Consider the following 24,421-nt stretch of genomic DNA (forward strand, 5'->3'; position numbering starts at 1 on the left):
TACGTGTGTGAGTTGGGGTCTGCAATGACGTCCCAGCATCCCCTGCAAGCCCCCAGGCCACCGGGAAGCCTACTTCCACATGTTCCCAGCCAAAACAGACTGCCGGCTGCTCACGCTTCTGTGTTTGATCACGTTTCCCTGATGCAGCAGATAACATGGATGTCATTCTGGGTATCAGATTCCCCATGACAGACCATGGCTGTGATTAGCTGTTGGTATTTTATCACATCTTTCTACATCGGACTGGAATAGACTATCTATGTTAGTTGTGTCTTCATCACCAAATCCTCAAATATGACTCAGTTTATAAGTGATACATTCAGGAAGAAGCAGATTACAAGCTTCCTCTTTTGAGGAATGTCCATTTCAGTAGTAAGGGAGCGACTCACACTGTCTTTATTGTGAGAGAGTCTGTGCTTATTAAATTCCACTCCTATGGAGTCACTGGGGGCAAAAATCCTTACCCATATGTCAAATCCCTCTGATCTGAGTCCCATGGCTCTGTCTGTTGCTATACATCCCAATAAAGTCTGAGACAGCTCTTCATTCAGATGAATTTACCTTACTTGTCCCCCTTCTAGCTTTGTACCCAAACACTTAAGTTAATGTGTAGCACTATAGCCCATTTCAGTAACTTAAAATATCACAATAACACTGAATACAATTAATTCCTGGTAAAGTGATTGATACAGCAAGAAGTTGTGGTTTAGTGAATAAAATACCAATCTTAACCAGATGAGTTTCCGCATATTCCAGACCAATCCAGACCAAACTGGATTAGAGTTGTTATCACCCATTCAGAAGAAGATTTTAGCTGGAATTCCCACATTCCATGGGAACAATAGCAAGGTGTGAGATGTCTGATTAGACCCTTGTATGCTGAGGAATCTCACTGGTATTCTTCAGCCATCCTCCTTTAACAAAATGTGAATGAAATAAGCTGCCTCAGTTTACACTTGGATGAACCATTAGCAATGTAGAGTGACAGCCTGATGTAGACAAGAATTGACTCCTAAGCGTGTCCTCCTAAGGTGTTCTGTTGTTGGATGTAATAATGTACATAGCAGTCTTAATTTATTTCCGACATCTGAGCCACTGAAGACGCAGTGGATTACATTATTTTTTAAAGGGAATGCACCCCTGATCTACATAAATGTGTCTATGTTCGTGCTAATCATTCATGATCCAGCTTCACCTACAGATTTGATTTTATTAGGTTTTTTAATGAATCTTTTCAAATCGCCTTTCCTAATAATGTGCTAATTAGCAAGTTTCACGATGAATGCAGCTAAAGTAAACAGTCCCTCAGAGAGCGGCTCGGAAGAGAGGAGTTCATTAACATTTAAAGGAAAATGCTACAAAACTGTGCTCTGAAAAAAGCTGTTTTTTTACACTACTGAAAATTTTTAACCAAACTATGTTACAGACTATGTGCCAATTTATATGTGGAATATTCATCACAGTAAGACCCTAAAATTTTAATAATAAAATCATGATGTGTTGTCTTCACTTTATTGTGACAGGTTTGTTAAGGCAAAGGCCCGTGAACTGAGAATGATATAAAGAGTGAGCTTGGTAAAGTGAGAGGGAGAAGAAGCAGAAAGATAATATATTGGAGAATGTATTGTAGAGGTCCTCATTTCACCCTTGTCTGTTTTATGTGTCATATGGATACCAACGCATAGGACGAGAGACAGGAAGGGGAGATGGAGCTCTGTGAAACATCATGCACAGAAATGCTGTTGATAACTTGAGTAATCTTCCCTCCTTTCACACACACACACACACATTTTAACTATAACTTGAAAATATCTGTCATTTTGAAAAGGGAAAGAAAATGCTGGGAAAGGGAATGTTAGAGTTTGAGTGAGTGGGTGGAGGGAGTGTGTACTGTAAAGAGGAGTGGAAGAGGAAGGAAGAAGGAAACTCATTCAGTAGAGAGAGGCAGAGAACAGCTGAAAAGCTGAGGAGTGGGGGGTAGTGGGGAGAGGGGAGGGGGGAGGGGTGCATGGGTGGGGTTGTCCCACATAGGACATGTGTCAGTGTCTGTTGAAATGTATGTTACCCACCCGCTCTCCTCATTCGCACCCAGAAACTCAGAAGAGGAGACGTCTGGCCTCAACACAAGCTCACAGTGAAAGAGAAGGAAACAAGAGTGTTATCTTAAAGCCAGCTGATCATAGTCTGAGAGGAAGCAGGACTTTTACAAGCGAGTTCAAAAAGTATCACCCTCAGCAACAGTTAAACAGCAATTGTTTTTCTTTCTTTTTTTCCAGAAAAGTAATTGAAAACATTTTTAAAATGCTTGGGACAATAACTCTAACAGGTAAGATGCATCTAAAATATATGATTCTAGTTGGGGCGCATAACGCATATTAGTAGGGGGCAGTAATAATTAATACCTGTAGGAATTTCTTGACACCTTGATGTTTCATTTTCGGGTGTAAATTTATGTTATTCAGTATTTATTTAAATTTGTGGACAAATTCTAATACAGTCTGTCTGATCTGTAGCTGTTGGCATCATTGTATAGAGTGTAATGTTGTTAAATACTGTTCGATATCTGTTGTTGTTTTTTTATTCTTTTTTTAATCAGAAAATACTGAATTGATTTTTCATTTGAGAAATGAATTGCTTTCACTTACATATCTCAAGGTTCTTGTGTGTATGTTTTATTATTTTGCATTTCATTAAGCCTTGGCCTAAGATTGAATATAGATCATATGAAACACCAAGGAATCCTTAAAGGTTTCAGTATTCAGTGTGTACAAATACATAATGTTATATTTTTTCATATTAAATTCCAAAATTCCTCTGTATATTGACAGTGATGCTTAGAGTGTTAAAGTCACATTTACAGTCTGTTAATGTAAAGCATTAACCTCTAAGTGTGGGTGACCAACCTGAACTGTAGAAGGATTTATCTGTTTACCATTTCATATGTAGTATGAGAAAACAGTAAAGTTGGTGGGTTTATACAAGTACTGTACACAATTATTGGAAATGTTCGGTTCTGATGTCCTTCTTTTTAAGATATTTGAATGAGTTTTTAAGCCCCTCAGTTCTTAGTCAGGGTTCTCTGGAGGTGGTGTGGGTGTATGGAATTGATTACCTGCTGCACATGACTACAGAGAGTGTTTTGATTAGCTGGGACTGTATATTAGGATTTTGTGTGAATGTTCTTATCTGATGTGTATGTCAGTTTAATCAGTTTTACCCTAAATTGACCATTTCATTTTATTTTAATGGGCTTAAATTTTATGTATGCAGAACTTTGGAAGTTTATTACTTTTCTGTTTACTTCATGTAATTATTCACCATACCCACTTGGATACTGATAGTATCAGTAATGAAATCTTGATGGTTTCATGATTCACATCTATGTTAAAGGGAGTCAGAGTCACTAAAGTGTAGTTATATAGTGTGGGGGGGTGTGGTCGTTGGCCTGGTAGGGGTCCAAGAATCAGTCTACTGCTGAGTCTTTCTGTAGCTTCCCTAAACTCACAGACTCCTCTAATGAACAGCCTGTATTTGCTTGTAACAGCAAGGGGCAGAGGGTTGTTGACCATTACCTCAGACCCATCTCAACAAACATCCACCCCTCCCCCGTCTTTCTAGAATATCACACCACTGTGATTTCAGATGGCATTTGCCCCCACCCATTCCAAAATGCTCACCAACAGTTCCACACTTTAACAACCACAACAGACACGTTATCAAATTCCTTGGCTTGAGTTTCCCCAGTCTGAGCCACCGCTGAGACAAAGTCAAATGTAAGGCAACTGGTGGTTTCACCAAGTTTGACCCATTTTGTCTTTCGTGTTCATGTAAATATAAATTTGCACATATACAGAGCCTCCCTGTCTCCAGTGTCAAGCAACAGCAGTGTGTCCTTTTTACATGAAAATGTGTGTCCTTCATAGTTAAAACATTACAACAGTGTATGAAGAAACCTCCTGGAATACACCCAAATGAGACATTTGTAAAATAATGTAAAGATGAATTAAGAGCATATCATCCGTAGTTGCAGATCTCTCAAATCCTGTATAATGTAAACAACGAAGAAAAAAAATGACTGCATGTTTAAGGCCGGTTTCTAGTTTTATTATATATGAGGGCCGCTTTCTTATGTTTGCCTGTTTAGTGTACTACTCTGAGATTTTGATCCCACCCAACTTTCCTTCTTTTCCGAACACTTCTACACAACCAGGAATGTTTAAACTAAAAGACTTGCTAATTGTTTTGCTAATTAGTCTTCCATATCACCAGGACTAACAAGACATTTCTATTTGTTATTCTATATGGCTTCCCATAATGCCTTTTTCTCATTTTACAACAAGGATTTTCATCATGGAAGTTTAAGTTCCAGGATGGACAACAGTGTGGGCCCCCCACCCCTTTAAGCCAAAGCAGGGAAAAAAACAGGCCTATTGTGAGACAAAGAGGACAACACAATACAGTCTTCCTAAGCTGAAGTTTTGAAATTTGGTTTTGTCTGTGGGGGGGGGTGGGGGTGGTTTGTTGTATTGTAGGGGGATGGGGATGCCATTGCATCCCTGTTGAATTGTGGGATTAGGGTTGTCCTTCACTAAATTTAAAGCATACATTGAAAACACAGAACTTCTTTTTAGTTTTAAATAAACAGAAAATGGACTTATAAATATAAGAGTACTTCTTCACTGAGCGACCACTACAGCATAAACAGCATCTGTATTTTATTTTAATGAATGTATGTTGTCCTAAGAATCTGATATGATGGCAGGCAGTAGATATAAGCCGTTCCTGTTGTTTAGGTGTCAAATTTTCAAGGTTAGGGTAATAAGTCCAAGACTTTACCAGTCACATAAAAAATAAATCCTTCTAGAACAATTTATAAATAATTTTGATCTCTGGCTTAAGTTGTTTTGATAGATAAATGCTTTGCTGCCTCTTTATCTTGGCCTGTGTCATACAAGTGTTTAGGAAGCCAAGTAATGTGATATCCATGCATTAAAAATGCTTGGAATTTGTTTTTAAAGTCACTGGGTGGGTTTCAGACCCTAGAGCAAGAGCAATCAGAGCCAGATGTGAACAGTCCCTTGCTAGGTTGGATGTCAAAGGGAAACTGGGCCTCTAGGAGGCTCACACTACATGTGAACCCGACTCCCTCTTCCTAGCCCCACACCCTCAAAACCAACCCACTCTTGTCAAAACACAGATAGGCATGGGAGGAATTCAAGACATTATGAGTTTGTATGTGTGTGTTCTCTTGTTTATCTCACCTGTTGCCATTTTAGTTGTAACATTTTGTCTTGGAAGCTTAGATACTGGGCACATATACAGGCTTAAAGAAGTTTAATAAAGTGACGTCATTGTGTTTTATTAAATAAGGCCAATTTCATAGTCCAAAAGTTTGGCAACATATCCTGCATAACTGTGAAGCTTACAACATGGAAATTTCCCCTGGTTGCCTTGATGTTAAATGTTGTCATCATTTCCCTTTTTTTTTTTTTTTTTGGTGTCCCAAGAGACCAGAAAATGTGAAATTAATATCAAATCTCCATCATATGCCTGATTAAATCTGTACAGGGGACAAAAAGGTTTTGTAGGTTTTCTAGCAATGTGGCTCTGATTTCCTTCAAATGCCACAGCTCTTCATCTTGAATTAATTATATCACTAGATCATGTATTTTGCTTTTAAAACTCTTAACTTGTTTTTCTACACTTAGACCTGTTGAAAACTGGCTATCCATAAGAGACAAATGAGTTTTATAAGACTTCATAAATGTTATGATATTTAATGAATAATCTGATATTTGAGATTTATTAATTTCATTCCTTGATGATTCCAATGATGATGATTTGATTTATGCTATTAAGTGTGAACTTAAGTAACTTGGAATAATGTAACTGAAATAAAAATTTAGAAACTTTACTAAAACTTTGCATATTTTACATTACAGTTGGCCAGATGGACACCATCACCCAAAAAGAAGACAGCCCTGAAACAATTGAGGTGCATCAAGAAGAGGTTGCCCCTCAGGTTAATGGAGAGAAAGGAGATGATTCTGCAAATGTAGATGAAATTACAGCTACAGAAGAGAAGGCAGAAGAGGAAAAACAAGAGGCGGTCAATGAGGTGGGCTTCAAGAAGATCTTCCGTTTTGTTGGATTCAAGTTCACACTGAAGAAAGACAAGAATGAGAAGACTGAGCCTGTGCAACTGCTGACAGTGAAGGAAGCAGAGAGTGGTGCAGATGCAACTTCTGAGGAAAAGAAAGAGGAGCCTGAAACAAAGGAAGACAAATCTGTGGAAGACAAATCACCAGAGACTACAGAAAAAGACCAAGAGGCCACGACTGAAGAAGTGATTGATAAGGCAGAAGAAACAGCAGACCAAACTGTAGTTGATGTCCCATCAGAGACTGAAAAGGCCAGTGAGGTGACTGAAAAATCTGCTGAAGAAATTGAGTCAATATCAGAGAAAGAACCAGAATCAGAAGCACCAACTGAATCGCCCACAAGTCCACTCTCTCAAGAAACACAGAGTCCCTTTAAGAGGTTTTTCACCCAGGGAATCTTTTCTAACCTTCGGAAGAAGACAAGCTTCAAAAAGCCCAAAGATGAGGAACAAGTAAAGGAAAAGTCTGCAGAGGAGGACATTAAGGAAACTGAGGAGACAGCAGAGGGTGCTATTGAGGGTACAGAGGAAGCTAAAGTGGATGCAGAGAAAGAACCAGCTGAGGGTGAGCAGATAGAGAAACCTTCTGAAAAGGTTGAAACTAAAGCTGAAATTACAACTGAAATAACTTCCACTGAGACAGAAGAGCCACAAGATCTCAAAGTAGAAGCTGAGGCTGCAAGTGAAGCTGAAGTTCAAGCCACTGATGATTCAAAACCAACAATTGACAAGCAAGATGTTTCAGAAGCGGTGATAACTGAAGCTGAAATCCTGTCATCTCAGGAGAAATCCAAGGCTCAGGGAAGCCCACTAAAGAAGCTGTTTACAGGAGCAGGACTAAAAAAGCTGTCATCCAAAAAGCAGAAGAGTAAGAAAGAAGCAGAGTCAAAACAAACAGAATCAAGTGAACAAGTTGCTGAAAACATCCAGTCATCCACTGAGTCAGCTGAGCCCCAGAAACCTGACAGCAGAGCATCGTCTCCAGAAGAATCTGGTGAGCATATTGTAGTGGAGGTAACTCAAGCTGAGGTAACTCAAGCTGAGGTAGCTCAAGCTGTGGAGACTAATGGTGAACCAGTCACTTCTGATAGTGAGAAGAAGAAAGATGGAATTTTACCTTGGTCGTCTTTCAAAAAGCTAGTCACTCCAAAAAAACGTGTCAAAAGGCCCTCTGAGAGCGAAGATGAAGCACCTGGAGACAAACCCAAATCTTCTACCCTGTCTTCAACTGAGAGTGCCACCTTTGATGAGAAAACCGATGAGCCTAAACCTTCTGAAGAAGTACTATCTGAGTCTAAAGAAGAATCACAGACAGAATCAAAGGCTGAGGGAAAAGTTGAGAAGCCTGAACCAGTTTCAGAGGAACCAAAAAGAAAAATGGATACATCTGTGTCCTGGGAAGCCCTTATTTGTGTGGGGTCAGCTAAAAAAAGGGCAAGAAAGAGTTCTGATTCTGATAATGAAGAACCTAACATTGAGGAAGAAGTTCAGCAGTCAGGAGAAGAGCAGGCAAAGGCTGCTGAGTCACCTCTTGTAAGCTCTGGCGAAGCTGACCATGATAATTTGGCTTCTTCATCTGAACCAGAGGAAGAGGTGTCTACCTGGGAATCTTTCAAGAGGATGGTAACCCACAGAAAGAAACCTAAAGCAGAAGACAAGTCTGATGATGCCTCAGGCCCCGAGCATACAACCTCTGACAGTGAAGCTCCCAAAGAAGAATCCTCTTTCTCTTTGAGGAAATTGATTCCACGCAGGAAGAAGAAGTCTGATGGTAAACAAGAGCAGATCTCTTCTAACATTGGCTCTGCAGAGGATGATTCTGACACTCCAGCTGTGGTGCCTCTTTCAGAATATGAAAATGAACCAGCTGCAGAAGTTGCTGTTAAGGCAGAGGAAGTGGAGCAAGAATCTGCACCAGTCACTCAGGAAAAAGCCTCAGCTAAGGATAGATCGCCATCTTGGATCTCAACCACTGTGGAAAAAGTTGAGGATGACACAGAAGGAAAGCAATTGAGCGACATACCCGAAGAAGGAAACACAGCTGCCACACCCAAATCAGCTGATAACACTATTGCAGAGGACATTGTTGAGCTTACTTCAGAAGCAGTTACGGCCCTAGAACAAGTTGAGGAGACTGAAATGGTTTCTGCTGTATCACGTGTTACAGCATCACCAGTTACATCAGGTGAGACAACTCCTGTCCCAGGTGATTGTGTAGAGAAAAAGACAGATATAGTACTACAAGAAGCTGTGGAAACTTTCAACCTTATCACAAATGCAGTCGCTGTCACCATGACTAAGGAACAGGAAAACGAAGTTGCAGTCACCACTGATGCTCTTTTGGTCGAGTCAGCTATCAAGAAAGAGAAAACAGTCTTAGTTGCACATGAGAAAACAGAGGCAATTGCTGTTTGCACTGGCCTTGACACTAGTGAAATAAAGGCAGTTGTGGAAGAAAGCCTCACTCAGAAGTCTTCAGTAGAGTCTGTAACAGTTGTTAGCCAGGTGCTTGTCACAGAGTTGGCTGTTGAAGACAAAACACAAGAGACTGAAAAGGCCACTGTGACTGAGGATGAGATTCATGAGGCTCAGATGAGTGGAGGTCAGACAGAGCTCACAGAAAATGCTGTTGAGGAGAAAACACAGTTTGAAGAGATAAAGGAGACACCTGAATCTGAGTCTGTGACTGATCTCCAAGAAGTAGCAGCAGTCAAAGTAGCGCTCATTAATTCTGTACAACAGGAACCAGAGTTTCTTGAAGAGCCGGTGGTGGCAGAAAAATCCCCTCAGGTTGAGGCTGCAAGTCCTGTTGAACCAACTGTCGAAGATTCAATCTGTGCTCAAACTGTAGAAGTCACTGAAGTTGCTGTTGCTGAAGGTGAGAAAGTGCAAGAACTGGAGGATGTTAAAGAAGTTAAAGCCACAGTTGAGGTAGCATGTATGGAGGGAGTTGCCATGGCTGTAACAGAGGAGGTCATGGCAAACCTTCCAGAGGTCCCTGCTTCTCAAACTGCTGGGTCTACAGAAGATCCCATTTCTGTTATAGCCGCCACTGAAGAATTTGCAATCATGAAAGAGACTGTTTGTGTTATAAGCTCAACATCTGAAATGACAGAATCCCATTCAGACGATCTAGCTCATGAAACTCTTATGGAAAATGTTCCTCTTGTTCTTCCCACAGGTGACCACAAAATCCAGGTTATAGTGCACGAGGCTAAGGTTGACTCTGCTCAAGAAATTGTTGAGGGAAACTTAGAAGTAACCTCAACAAAAGTTAGTATTGTGGTTGAGGAAGTTATTGAAAATGGGAAAGAAGAAACTGAAATGATCCAAGCAACCCAAGTGACAGAAGCAGAAATCATTGAGAAACAGAGTAGTGTTATTGTGCAAGAGGTCATTCAAAATGTTGTAGAGAACCTTGCTGAGCCACATGCAGAACAGAAAATGCCTGAGAAGCCTACTGAGGAGGTAGAATGCTGTACCACATCAGTAGATGTCAAATTTGAAGAGGCCCCAGCAGTTTATGGGATGATTGAGGAAAACCTTTCAACAGATGTTGTTTTGGAGGAAAAAGCTCCTCTAGAAACAAGCCCAGAGAAGCCAAAAGCATCTAACGATATCTGCGAAGATGATGATGCACAAACTCACATGGACACTGAGAAACCAGTGACAACAGTTAACGACACCATTCCGATTACAGAAACAGTTTCTATCACAGATGAAATCCAACCTCAAAATGAGGAGGTTGCCACAGTCTCTGTGGAAGATGTGCATCAAGAAACAAAAGTAACAAAGGGTGAAGTCGAACTTAAGCAAGCAGAAGAGAAAAAGTTTAGTGGAACTTCAGAAAGTGAAGAAGGAAAAAGTCAAGCTGAATCACATCCCAAGGAAGTGCCAACAGAAATCCAGCAATTGACACAAGCTTCAGAGGTTTCAGAATCCTTAACGGAAGAAAAGATGACAGAAACATCTGTTACAGGTGCAAGTCAAGACCAGATTGTGGCTGAGCAGTGTCAAATGGCACAGGAGGTACAGATTGAGACTGCACAGGAATTTAAAGTTGGCGTCATAAATGTCATAAATGCAGATGATGAACCTGTTCAAGACCCGGGGACTAACATGAAAGAAGAAAGTTCAGAGGGTCAGAAATCAGTAGAAGACAAGCCTCAAAAAGACTTGGAAGAGCCTCAATCAGATGTTTCAACACAGGACACGACAAACCAGGTAGTGTCCAGAGATCCAGATTGTCAAAAGACAGATGCTGAAAATGTACCTGCCAAACTGGAGACTGCTAATGAGAAGACCGCAAATGCGGAGGAGGGAATGGAGGAGGTCAGGAAAGAAATCGAGCCTGTCTCCACAGAGGTTGTCACAGAGTCATGAGCAGGTTAGTCTTTATTAACTTGAAATTGGTCGTTTTATTTTTGCATTTTAAATGTAAATCAAGAAAATTATATAAAAAATATTACAAGGTTTCCAAAGGTAGTTTTGTCCATCAAAAAAAATTCCACATTCCTTATCACAGTTTTTGCATGGTGCCTTTTTAAAAACCTCAGTGGTTCTTAGTTTTATTGGGGGGGTTCCATTTGGTAAGATGAAAAAGCTTTTGTTCCATGTACCAGTAACCAAGGGACCTTCAATATCAAAGCAGGAATGCTGCTGCCTGACCCTTCACTTTGTATGTTGGGTCTTAAAGGGAAGTTGTGGGAAGAGAGATGAACTTGTGGTGAAAGACAGAGTATAATTCCCCACCCCCTCCCTAATGCGCTTTCTTATCATCAAATATGTAGTTAGAGAACCAATTCATCTGATAAGATACACTTTATGATCAAATAAAACCCTTAGTAGTGTCAAATCAGCACATAAGCTGAGATAATAAAACTTAATATCTTGATTTATTTTTCTCAATGCATTAAGCCTTGGAGAATTGAATAGCAGTATTCTTCATGAAGTACTTCACGTCAGTTTTCCCAAGAAATTATTATTATAGAATGCTGGCTTCTAACACATGAAGGGTAATACTACATTACAGTAAGTAGATTGAAATGTTCAGTAATAATTGAGCTACAGCTGGTCTTCATCTGTCCTTAAATTAAGTACATAATCAAAAAATTAAAAAAAAGTAAAAAATACATAATCAAATATTTGAAGGGTTGAATGCATGTTGCACGACACCCAACTTTCGGAGGAGAGACAGTGCTGAGGTCAATTGTAGTCAAAATAATGTTTTTAAATGCTCAATGAAGCCAAGCTACAATTGCATTACTTGTCTACTTTTACATGATATTTTAAAAATATGAATTATTGTTTTATTCTGACTCAAATCAAACTATTAAAAGGCATGTAAACATACTATCATTATTACACCTATTATGTTTACATGCATTTGCACAAAAAAGTGAAATCAGTGGCAACTCCATAAAATAAATACATATCAAGTATTGCTAATTAGTTTTACTCAGCATCTATTAACATAATTATACTGTACAGTGAGCCCAAGTGTGGCAAAAAGAAAAGGAATGTGAGAAGAGATCTGGGTGTGTCTGTAAAATGTTTGATGAGTGCTAATTCAGCACTGCAGTACAGCAGAGGCTGGTGAACTATAGCATCGCAGCATGAGCTTTGGTGCACTGCTCATTCTCTTTTCTCTCTCACTGCCCCCTTTGCCTTGGTTCCTTGTGCTGAGTCATACAAACAGAGTGAGACAGTGGTGGCCGGAAGATGCAATGCAGATAAGTGCATTCATGTGAAATAATGGATAGTATGGAAAGTACATAGGATAGTAACTTGTCGTGTTTATTGATTAAACAGCTATGAGAAAAGAATAGAGGAAAAGAGTGCTAGGCATAATACAGTTTGAAATCCCTGCTGAAAATTCCAGCATTGCTGGTCACCAGCATATAAGGTATGTTTTGAATGCTGGGACCAGTATGGGATGCTGGTTGCTGGTTTGCTGGTTCCCAGCACGGGAAGTAAGTATATACTTTGCATGCACAGATCAGCTTGGGATGCTGGTGTGCAGGTGGACCAGAATATTATCTTCTGGGTGCTGGTATCTCAGCAAAACCACAACAGAACTCACACGTTACATTTCACATTTCTTAGTTTGTGTTCATAGTAATAATGACTAATTATCCAATTAATTGTAATAAATAATTTAATAAAGAAAAACACATAATGCAGGTTACATGTTTATTTGCACAGCAAAATCATCAGTGTTAAATGAACACTGCTCAGTTTTCATAATGGCTTTATTTCATTTGTGTGGTTCATGTAGTGAATGCAACTTTCATGATCAAGAACTTCTCATAACCATGCTATTGAACAAACTGCTTAGTATATTATTTAACATTTTTCTTTGTTTTCATATCTCTAAATGTTCGTGTATTGCAATGTACACTAGCTCGTTTTAAATGTTTTGAACTTATTTGTGTACAGATCCTTTGAATTTGATGAAAAAAATCATTTGAAATGTTTCTTTCACCAGTTTGATATATATATATATATATATATATATATATATATATATATATATATATATATATATATATATATATATATGTATATATATATATATGTATATGTATATATATATATATGTATATGTATATATATATATATATATATATATATATATATATATATATATATATATATATATATATTCCCAAACACACTGCTTGCTTACAGACTGCTGGCCTACTCGCACTCAACCCTGCTTGTAAGCCAGCTTCACCAGCTCCATTTTGCTTGAGAACATCATGACTTTTCTGGTCTACCAGCTAAAGCAGCACAATACCAGTACTTACTAGCATGAATCATTATGGAAGTCATCCTGGTTTATTCTGGGATTTTCAGCAAGGATAGCATTTGAATTAGCAGAATTAGCATTGTAAGGAATGTATTGAAAACAAAATTCTAATGTGCTAGAGTTGTTTTTTTTTTCTGATCATTCTTTTTGTCTTGCAGTCTGCGTGCAGAAAGTGGTCACATGACTGGGGCACAGAGCTTTCCCGGAAAGCAGAAAGTGAATGGCAGCCATGGAGGATAATAAGAGACAGTGCTCTGTACCAACTCCCAGAGCAGGAGACTTGAGGCCAATCTCCCTTCTCTCTCTCCTTAAATCCATCCATTCACCCCTCTTTTCTTTTTTCCATATTACTTATAACTCAGCTGCTGTATCGCAAGGTCTCGCACCTCACTGGAGTCATTGAGGGATCCCCTCTACTCCCACTTTCCTGTATTTTTGCCAAATTGCATCAGGTGCCATTTCCCCACCTGCAGCTTTTGTGATGAACATTTTCTTTTTTATTAGTTGTCGAATGGAGAGTATATGTATGTGTTGTTCTTATATGAGCGTATTTGTGTCTGTGGTGTTGAAGTTGGTGGGTTGTTATTTTGTATATTGTATCTAAATCTAGAATATTCTTTCAACCATTTCAAACATGTTTTAACCTTCTAAAAAAAAGCATCAGCATCATGCTGGTGTAAAACTACAAAATATTATTTAGACAAGTAATTTTAACAAACATGGTACAGATACACCCTCTACAGCTATAGCAAATGAGAAAAGTGCATAATATGCTGGGGCTGTAATGTGAAAATAAGGTAAAATTCAGTTAACTCTGAAACACAATATCCAGCCATTATCATTTCCATTCTCACTGTGTAGATTACCACTTCTTCGTCCCTTACTGTGAAATGTTGTCTTTTTATTATGTGTATTTATCATATACAATCACAATGAACAGTCTCACCATTAATGTGTGATTAATGAAAGATTGTAAGAGTCAGATGATGAGTTTGATTTGCTTTTAGTGGTACCCTGTGAAGACTGATGATCATGATGATAAATGTCTGCCTGCGTGAGTAGGGAGGGAACATTTAGAAATTGTTCTTTTTATTATCCTCAGCTTACATGTGCACTTCACTGTTTAACAGCCTTAGCCAATGCATGTTTCAACACCAAAAATGCACCTGATGTTAAAAGAAATTCTGAGATAATTGTGCAAAGAGAATTGAAGTAACATCATGTATTGGTAAACTCTCCCAACACAGGTTACATGTGGTTTTAATTCACTGATATGTGGTTATTCAGTAATCTAGTAGAATATTTTTTCACATTCCTTATCTCTGTATCAAGGACTATTTCTTTGAAAGACGTCGTAGATGCCTTACTGTCAGTCTCTTTGAAGTGAGTAGGCATATATAATAGCCATACATGCAGACAGGAAGATGAGGAAAGCATTTCAAAATCAAATGTAAATGAGTGACAGTTGTGTATTTGGATGATGATGATAGCAAACTGTAGTAAATTCAGGTCTTTTTATTTTTTAATATGTGATTCTTGAAATGTATATGCTGGTCAACATTCAGAAAGTCTGCAAATGACCGAGTCTGCACAGCGGTGCATTATTTTGAATAGAAAAACAGCTTTGCTAGCTACTACTGTCACGCTCTGAATGAACAGCCCACTCACATTCTTTTCCTAGCTTTTTATAATAGTCTACTGTGAAGCTCTTTAACATTTGTACAAATTGTATACCTATGTACCTCAAGTCATATTGTAATATTAACAAATAACCAACGAAACCATTAAGGAGTGTTATATACCAGTAGCATGAGTCTCACTTCTTTTTGTATTCTTCAAGCTGTTAATAGTATGGTTACAAAATCATGTCTATATTTCATTTAAATAAAGCTAGCGTAAATCAAGCTTGCCTTTTCTTTTCATTGCCCTTTGTTCTGTTTGTGTGTATTGATAGGTGTTGGGAGGATACAGAAAAACCAATCTAAGTATATATAACTGAATTGGTATAAGTGAACTGCTGGTAATGTTAAAGTTTTTGCAAGTTCTGGTGTTGTGGCACCTCTTATAAAAACCCAATGGTGCCATCTTGTGGCTCACACAACCAGACGTGAAGAAAATTGCTGTTTACATAAATTATTTTCCAAAATAAGCAGCGCTATTTAATGTTATAAAAGTGTTTGTTTCACATAAGTGAAGGATACAGTGATCTTTAATAAAAGTTTTTTAGAAAGGTTTTCAGTATTGTATATTAAGGAAATAAATACACATTTCAAAAACATAAGGATTTATTACCATTATTCACAATGAAAATGCAAAGGAAGTATTTTTTCCAGAGACAACCGTTCATGTTCCTGAGGAGCGAGAGATCACAGTATGTTTGCCTTATAGCTTTGGGGTTCGTCAAGGTGCACCTTTACCCCTCCCCTCCCTATAACTGTCTCAAAGAGTAACAACTTGCATTTGTACAAATAAAGAATTGTAACAATACTACAGAACAAAAGCATGACATTGCCTGATGTATGATTACAATTAAAGGGGTCATATAATGCTGCTAAAAATAAAAAACTTTGGTGTAATGAAATGTGTTCCAGCGGTTTAAGGTTAAAAAACACGTTATTTTCCACATACTGTACATTATTGTTTCTCCTCTATGCCCCGCCTTCAGAAACGCATAGATTTTTACAAAGCTCATCAGTCTGAAAAGTGAGGTGTGCTCTGATTGGCTAGCTATCCAGTGCATTGTGATTTGCCGAATACCTCAAGCGTGTGATGGAAATGTTACACCCCTTAACACATTGTGATGCCCTATCCGGCCGGAGCGATGAAACATAAACATAAAACCCCATTAGAAATGTGATATAAACATGACTTCTAGTCATGTCCTCTTTTGGAAGCCCAAACTAAGTAGTTTCGCTTTCTCAACAAAACAGCGTCACACACCGTGGCCTTGAGTGAGCGGAGGTGGGCAGGCTCGAGAACGGTGCCTGGTGGTGGATTCTATGAAGGAGCGTCCGTTGGGGTTGCGGCAAACACATGTGAGGACCCCGGCCTGGACTCCACTTCATCTACTGTGAAAGCCAATCCGGCGATCCACAGTGCAAAGTTGATGTATTTCCTCAGCAACCAGCACGGATCAGCTCCAGGCATGACGAAGCAGATATCGTCCTCTTTTGGAAGCCCAAACAAAGTAGTTTGGCTTTCACAACCAAACACACAGCATCTATATGCCATGGCGGCGGCGGTAACAACAATACTACAATGAGAATAAAAGGAACTCCTTTCTTTGCATGAACATCTGGGCGGCGTTATGCAAATCTTCCCACATAGTGACGTAGATATGTGGGGGCGTGTTAGAACGAGCCGTTTCAGGGGGAGTGGACAAGTCTTAACTTTTATAAAGAATATCTCTTTGGATTTCAGACTTTAGTCTTTGCAACTTTACAGATCTTATTTATGCACCAAGAGCTTGTAACAGTCCAAAGAGAAATGAAAAATTGAAATCGCATCATATGACCCCTTTAAGAAACCAGAGGCCTTGTCAAAATTAAGTAAAAAAAAAACAATACATGGCCATTCCTGGGTTCTAATTAGCTTTTCAGTAGTAACTTAACTCACAGTGCTCTTACAATAAATTCCTACAGGTCTTTACAAAGAGAAAGATGGAAGAAATATTTAGCACTGAATGTAAATTGCCCTGATTTTAAGTTTCCTGATGTATCACAAGTATATTGATGGGAGTAGTCAGGGATCTTTAGTAGATATCAGTGCTTTTACAGCATGACCTCACTGTCAGGTTCATTAAAACAAAGACAGCTAATGAGATGACAAATATACAGACACTATAATGGATCATTCGATAATATTAATAAAATTCTTTGTAAATAAAGCACTGTACATACAATTAGAAAATGTATATAAAACTCAAAAATAGGGAATTTGAGAGCATATTCAAGCAAATCATTTCATGGCAAAATTAAATCGGCGAACAGTGCCAGAAATATCTCCCTTCAAGCAACGTTATGTACATGTGTACGATTGGCCACAGTGTTTTCTAAATTCACACACAGTAACAACTTTGATTAAACACACAGCACAACTGTAAACATGTTGAACCACAGTGAAAGCAACACAACCAGACTGCTGATGAGCTGCCGCCAACCAGTTTCACAGCGTGGATGTTTATCATTTAGGCGACAATGGCACAAAAAAGCACTGTAACAAATAAATGTGAAATTACAAAAGTGGAATAATTAGGCAAATATATTGTGGGTCATGTTAAAAATATAAATTATGATGTTTGACAAGTAATCTGGCACTGCATGAAGGTTATCTACAATTCCACCTTGCTCTTGCTAACCCAACGCATGTAATGAGAAATTAGAAACAGTGTGAAAAAAAAAACTTTGAAATCTGTGCAACCCTTCCCGGAGGCACTGGAAGATAAAGTTGCCTTTGATCCTAGACCCTTTGATGCAAATTTAAGGTTAGTTTGAAACCGGTTGAGGTAGTGAATGTTCATCCTAAATCAAGACCCACATTTAGCGGCTCAGAAAATGTAATTTTATTTTCAAAATAAATTTTGGTGCTGTACCCAAAAACTAATAATTTGGTGGCTTTAATGTTTTAAATATTCAATTGAGTTACCAATCCAACCTAATGAGGTCTACGGCTGATCTGCACTGTGACAAACGCAGGATAACAGCAGTTCACTACATCCTTTTTTCTGTATGCTGTTAGACAGGAAGAAACACAAACTACCCAAACAAATGACCCAAGTAACTAATAAACTCCTTGAAAGAAATACAGAATGAAGCAGGAATTTGACTTGTTGGACTAAATATGCTTTCAATCTGTTATAAATATAGTAACCAAATTTATGAGTGTTAAAAAAGCAGAAAGTAGTAGTAGATTTCAGTACTTTCCAGAAGTAAAATCCCCAGAAAAAAAGAGACAATATAACAGAATTTTCCATCTGTAGCTTAACTTCTGATCATAATTTACCCACAATTGAAACGCAATACATTAAAAGAAACAATACTTTGAAGTGGATGAATGCAAAGCTATTCAACAAAGACTTCTTCAGTTTTGATGGGCGTTATCAACGGCCCACCACTGGATGAATCCGAGCCTTCGTCTTTGGCCAGGCTGTCACTGTTCAGCCCACTGATGGCCATTTCTCCAGCCGCTCCAACTGAGAGCGCACCCTGGTTGAAGCACAGGTGCTTGATCACCTCATTGGGGCTGGAGAAGGTCATTTCACACACATTGCATTTGTACGGTCTCCCAGAAGAGCCGAGAAACAGCGCCTCCATTTGGCTGGAGTCGTCCGCGGCGCACAGCTCCATGCTCTGTCGGTCTACCATGGTGTACGCTGGCTCTGAGCCCAGATTCATGCAAACGTGCCGGGCTGCTTGATTGGCCCGACAGAAGCTCTTGCCGCAAGCGCTGCAGCGGTACGGCTTTCCCGTATGGATGTACATGTGCTCTCTCCAGTGGCTCTTCTGGATGAACTTGCGGCCACAAGTGGAGCACTCATATTTCCTCCGCTTCACTTCCCGCTCCATGTCAGCTGCACCCTCTAGGTTGTCGATATCAGCGATATCGGATGGAGGTGGAGTGTCAGCCTGGGGCTGCACCATGCACAGGCTGACTGCAGTTGTCGTTGGGACAGGCATAGCTGTTTCAGGATGAGGTGAGTCTCTTGAGTACACATGTTGCTCACTGTCACTGGCACCGTCCACGATGATGGGAGTGGCTGCAGCGGCTTCGCTTCCTCTGAGAACTTCCTCCACCTCTGGTGTGGCGGCACCTCCAGTTAGCATGGGGGAAGCCGCACCACCAGACTCTAACACCAGGGGGAGCATAGCCTGAGTGTGTTGAAGCAGGTGCTCTCGTAAGGCTCCTCGCTGGGTGAAGCGAAACCCACATACATGGCACGTATAATGCTTCCTCAGAGAGGAACTTCTTCTCATGATGCTGGGCTTCACATGCCGAATGGTGTTGCTGCTCAGGGAGCAAGATGGGGCCTCACTTACAGATGTTTCCATCTCGCCGCCTTCCCTCACAAACTGACTGATGCTCGCGGATGCTTCCATCTCCGCTTCTGACAGAGCTTGCCTGTGCTTGGATACAGGCTGAGTCAGTGAGGTAGCTTTGTTTGTGGCCATGCACTTCCCATCGAGCAAACCGCCACCTTCCGAGTCGAACGCCGAAGAGAGATGTGTTCTCGCTGAGGGGCGGTTCGTGAGTGTGGCCTGTTGGTCTGATATCTGAATGCCATAAAGAGAGGATGACAGGGGAAGGCTAACCTCGGGGTGCGCATGAGTCGCATGGCTAGCCAGACTTGCCTCCTGAATGAGAGGATACGCATGGAGGAACTTGACGCCCTGCTCCAGACGAGCTGGGTCGATAAGCTGTGTCGCCAGTTTTCCGGTGTACATCAGATTGAGGAGGTAGCTGAAGATGTCGGGCTGAATGTCAGCAGGCTTCAAACGAACACAGTCACTGGTTGAGAGGATAAAGGGACAAAGATTCAATGTTGAAAAAAAAACCCCACCAATCTTTATGCTATGGAAGTGCTTTAATATCTTAACTTTTAGCACAAATGTTTATCCCTAAATAAGGCATTTATGGCATCATTACCCATTAAATTTTTTTTATAAATCTCAATATAATGATTAGACTTACATGCACAATCTGTTGGTATCAATTATCAATATTGGCTATTTGTCCAGTTGATAATTGTGCGTTTTGTCCCATTACAGTTTAAATGTAGATTATCTAATGTTAATGTTACTTTAATCTTCAAGGTTGGAATAAAATACATAGCTTTTGCCCATTTTTGCCTCATTACGACCAAGACTAGTTGACGCTAGTTACCAAAATTAAGAGCCAATGTGCAGTTTTTTGGCGGTTGGATTTGACAAATTTAGCAAAAAATCATGTAGTGTACATTTTTTTCAGCTTCGCACTATGATTGAGTCCAGTCAGAGGATATTAATTATGTTTGATGTTTGTCATGCATCCCCTAGCAATGAGGCACATTATACTGCGTGAGTTTGTAGTCTTCAGGACGACATGAAAATCTGGTAGTGTGTCATTCAGTATGATGCCCAAATCCATTCAGATTTGAAAAAGACATGTAGTGTATTCAAGCCTTTTTCATATTGCACATTATAACGTGTGATGCCTAAATTTACTTGTAGCATTTAAAAAAAATTTTTTATGTTAAACATGAGAACAGTTATCAGCTTACCATATCAACATACTCCTAATTTAGGCACAAAATGGACTTCACACATAAATCACACATAAAGCTGTTACCTGTCCTGGTGTATAAATAGCATTCTGAAGTAGTTCGAGAATGCGGCCAGCACGGCCTTGTGTGCTTTGAAAAAGACATCGCCGATGGCGACTGTGCAGTCACACAGGAAGCCAAACTCCCTCTGTGCGTTGAGCTGCTGCAGAAGGATAAGACCATGATTGGCCAGCTCCATACTTCCACCTACACAGAAAGGGCCAGAGATGACAGTCAACTTCCTGTCTACTACAGACCACAATGCCTCAAAAAATAAAAAATAAAAAAAAAGGCTGAGTGAAAGAAGGCTGTTAGTTGTCTGTTGATATGGACTTAATCAGCAGTGAACAGCCATGAATATGAATCCAAGATTGTAAAACCAAACAATAAGCTAAACTCTAATGTACACTTGGAATATGAATACTACAACTAGTAGACTACTATTGCTCATGCTTAGAGTTTGTTTAAATACGTTAACCCCAAGTATTACACTTTAGCACACAACTCTTCCCCCATGATTTGTGCAACTAAAATGAAATAACATGAACCTTAAATTGTGTTGCTTTTAGAGAAGGTGTGCTGTTACTTTAAGGGCTAGAATTCCATTACAGTGCTTTTAAATCAGTCCACAGTCCATACAGTGCTTTCATAGCAATTAATTTAATAAAACTTGAATCCTAAATATTATTTCTTTTGCTGCTCTCTTAATATTGACAAATCTAATTCTTATTAACATTTAAAGGGATAGTTCACCCAAAAATAATGAGTTTTTGGGCCTACTTTATATTAAGTGTTCCTAATACCTGTGTACTTACAAAGTAACTACATGTGTACGTTGTGTGTAACCACAAGTGTAGGTAGAAAGTGCTACATAGTATCTACAGCTGTAATATTTCTGTAACTACACACATGTAACAACCTCCTGAATGGTTTGTGCAAGTACAAATGTGTAACAGGACATATATAACTACATTTTGTAACAACAATATGTATAAGAGTAATTGGAACCAACATATAGTTCTAAGAATCGTTATTATATTATTAAAGAATAGCAAAGTCCACATCACAGCTATAACGATAAAGGTACACTTTCTGAAAAATATTTTCAAACTAATGAACACTACAAACATTGACAGTCAATCAGAATTAATACTGCTATAATGAGTTTGTTAATTTAAAGCAGCAGATAAGCGTGTTCTTGGAATAAACAGATGATGTCGTTCACTGGATGCTAATGAAGTTATCTTTATATTTATTGTTCTTGGTGATTCCTATTGATCAAGCTGAAGGAAGTTTTTGTTGATTATGCATTCTCAAGACATTTTTAAACAGAATGACTCTAAATGGAACATGTAGTTATCATATTCATAACATTTGAAACTTTTCATATTCTCCCAAAATTTAAATATTTGAGACCTCTAATTATAACAAATCTTTTTTTATTGTTATTCTGGAGGGATAAAAAAACAAGACAGAAAACACTAGTACATTAACTGATTTCTTGATTCTGATGGGATATCCGTTAGAGATTTTAAGACAAGAAACTGATAAGACAGAATAAAAACAGTCCGGCTATCATGTGATATCAACGGTGTAACCCTGACAACATGGCCCCAACAGAGCAGTCAGATCCAGCCAAGGGCCAAACATCTGAGGCAACCTTTGAATACTGAACCCTGATCTCTGAGGTTATTAACCCTCATCTACCAGAACCAGCTCAGCAGCCTCTGTGCCTTGAATGTCCATTACCCTAAAGGTCAATCGCAGGCTTTGTGTGTCAAATGACTCGCTCTTCAGGCAGCATTCCTGAGGCTACTTCCTCTCAACTCCTCTTTAGTGGAGAACAGACAAGTCCACAGAGCCTACAGACTCACTGTAATGTCACATAGCTGTGTGTAAAGACTGCAAAATGTTTCTGAACTGTAGTTTAAGTCAACATTAGGATGGCTCCTTTCAATCATCCAATCGCACCAGTGATTTTGGAATATACTGACTCACACCGAAAGAACTACAATCCAATGACCCACTGAAAATGGTAATAATCAATTTAAAAGCCAAGGGGAAACCTATTGATTATATAAAAATATTAATATTTTTTGTTTATTGCACAATATGCAAATACATTTGTATTTTGAGAGCACATCCTGTCTGTTAGGTACTGCAGTTGGTTCTAGCTGAACTAGTAGATATCCAGATACTTTTCACCTTTTACTATGAATTCAGACATGCTACTCATCTCAACTATTGTTTTTCACCTACTATATAGTAAAGAAGTAGGCATATTGGACACAGGGTGACTTCTACACCATTTGTGGTGCTTCATGGTAGGGGGCGGGCCCTAAAGAGTTCTTCACAATTGTCTGATTGGTGGAGATTTCTGCTGTTGAACTGATGATTATTTATAACACTTTTTTTTTAATAATGTGGACTGACAGCTTCAACAAAAGCATGCACCATCTACTAATAACCTCGTAGCTCACAGTAGAGATTTCGAAGTAATTTTTAAAGATCATTTAACCCCATGAAGAAAATATATGTTTTTTTATTCAAGTTCCAGAGCAGACTGTTGGCCACAAATGTTCATTGCATGTGTCATGTGAAGTCAACATGGAAGCGCCCAAGAGGAAGTGGAATAAAATAGCCTTTTCTAGAAGACTGATATGTCCGAATTTCTAAGACAATTCATAAAATTCTGTTAAATTATTTTTGTGCAAAACTATTAATTAGCTACACATATAGAGTGAAGCTTTCACAATAAGTCACCCGGCATTCAGCAACCATCGAAATTTACTGGAATACACAAACAGTGACATGACAGATTTGATCCAAGTACATTTATTAACGGTTTACAGGTGTTTCCTGTTACCTAAATATAATATATAGTGTTGCAGTTCCACACAGAGAGACTACACGTCCCAGCTCCAAACCAATCGTGCAGCTTCGACCTGTTCTAATGGGTTTGTAAACTAGCTCCTCCCACTACGGAGACACGTGGAGCGGACAGATCTCCCGCAGAGACCGACCACTTCCGCAATCTGTTTTTCTTCGCAAATAGAAAATAAACCGTCAAAAACTGCAACGTGATGACTGATACGATCACGCGCAAACACTCTCTGCTCGATCAGCACATAATCCAGCGACCTTACAGTGAATATAGCCGAAAATTCATAACAATAACAGCGATAAAAAAAAACCCATCAGAGACGAGAAGCAAATAAACGGAGCTTCGTGAAACGGACACACACACGGGGGGAAGGGATGATCACCGAATAAATAAACTAAACGAAAAACAACAAATACAGAAATTAAGCACTAAATGATAAAGGTCGATGGGTGTAAACACGCGTACCTTTCCTCCGCGTGAGTGTGTGGAGTCCTCGAGTTGTTGTCTGTTACCGGGAGACTTGTCCGCTGGGCTCGCAGCTGCTCTGTTCCTCTCAAACGCAGCATTGGCGGCGATGGTCGTCGGTGTTTTCCGGTCGGGTTACGTTACAATCACATGACTGTCTAAAAGGGCTTAAAAACAGCGGTTGTAAAACCCACTTCCCTGGGGTGCCAAAACAAACGGTCTTTGGCGCTAAGAGCCGCCAGAGGACTGCTCCGGTGATCGTTACGGGTGTCGTTCTCCTCGTGTGTTCGCGGTGCGGCGGAGATGAATGTTGAGCAATCATTCAGGGCCGACGATCGCTGGTGAACGTTACACATAAACGGATTTTAGTGGAGTTGGATAGCCGTAGGTCACGCTACCCACCCCTACATGAAGATAACGTATCGAGACAGATACACGCAGAAGGGCTATTTGCATTTCAGTTGACAGACTGTGCACTTTTACAGCCGAGAGAAATGGGCTCACGAGAAACGCGCGTCTTATTTGGAGCGGTATGATTTCACACCCACAGGCTGCTATAAATGTAATGAGTCTTATGATTTGTGTAAATATATAATCAATATTAAACGTGTTTCAACAAAATATATATTCAAATATCCTTTGGGTAAAAACGACATAAATATATTAAAATATTGAATAAATATATATTGAAAAAATTACCAGACGCACAAATATAAATATATCAATTAATGAGCATATGACTAAAATTATTTAAAATATTAGATAAATAACAAAATAAACAAAAATAAATAAATATGACTGATT

General features: G+C 39.2%; 2 protein-coding genes across 3 annotated transcripts in view; one reads left to right on the plus strand and one right to left on the minus strand.

The window, feature by feature from the left end:
- The window catches only part of LOC132092463 (A-kinase anchor protein 12-like), a 43,662-nt gene extending 28,787 nt beyond the window's left edge, over positions 1-14,875 (plus strand). The window contains exons 1-3 of one of the 2 annotated variants that reach the window (XM_059498705.1): positions 2,059-2,326; positions 5,943-10,547; positions 13,130-14,875. In XM_059498705.1, the coding sequence (XP_059354688.1) occupies positions 2,059-2,326; positions 5,943-10,543 (4,869 nt within the window). In that variant the 3' untranslated portion in view covers positions 10,544-10,547; positions 13,130-14,875. Of the gene's footprint in view, positions 1-2,058; positions 2,327-5,942; positions 10,548-13,129 lie in introns of those variants that run through there. The other variant, XM_059498706.1, reaches the window with a different exon arrangement.
- Positions 14,876-16,815: 1,940 nt separating this feature from the next.
- LOC132092464 (zinc finger and BTB domain-containing protein 2-like) lies at positions 16,816-24,112 on the minus strand. The gene is made up of 3 exons (XM_059498707.1): positions 23,618-24,112; positions 20,295-20,475; positions 16,816-19,475 (listed from the first exon to the last, which is right to left on the minus strand). Exons 2-3 carry the CDS (start codon positions 20,465-20,467, stop codon positions 18,032-18,034), a joined length of 1,617 nt encoding a protein of 538 aa, XP_059354690.1. The 5' UTR covers positions 20,468-20,475; positions 23,618-24,112; the 3' UTR covers positions 16,816-18,031.
- Between the last annotated feature and the right edge of the window lie 309 nt (positions 24,113-24,421).

The sequence above is a fragment of the Carassius carassius genome, chromosome 18 (genome assembly GCF_963082965.1).
Source record: "Carassius carassius chromosome 18, fCarCar2.1, whole genome shotgun sequence".
Classification (NCBI taxonomy): Eukaryota; Metazoa; Chordata; class Actinopteri; order Cypriniformes; family Cyprinidae; genus Carassius; species Carassius carassius.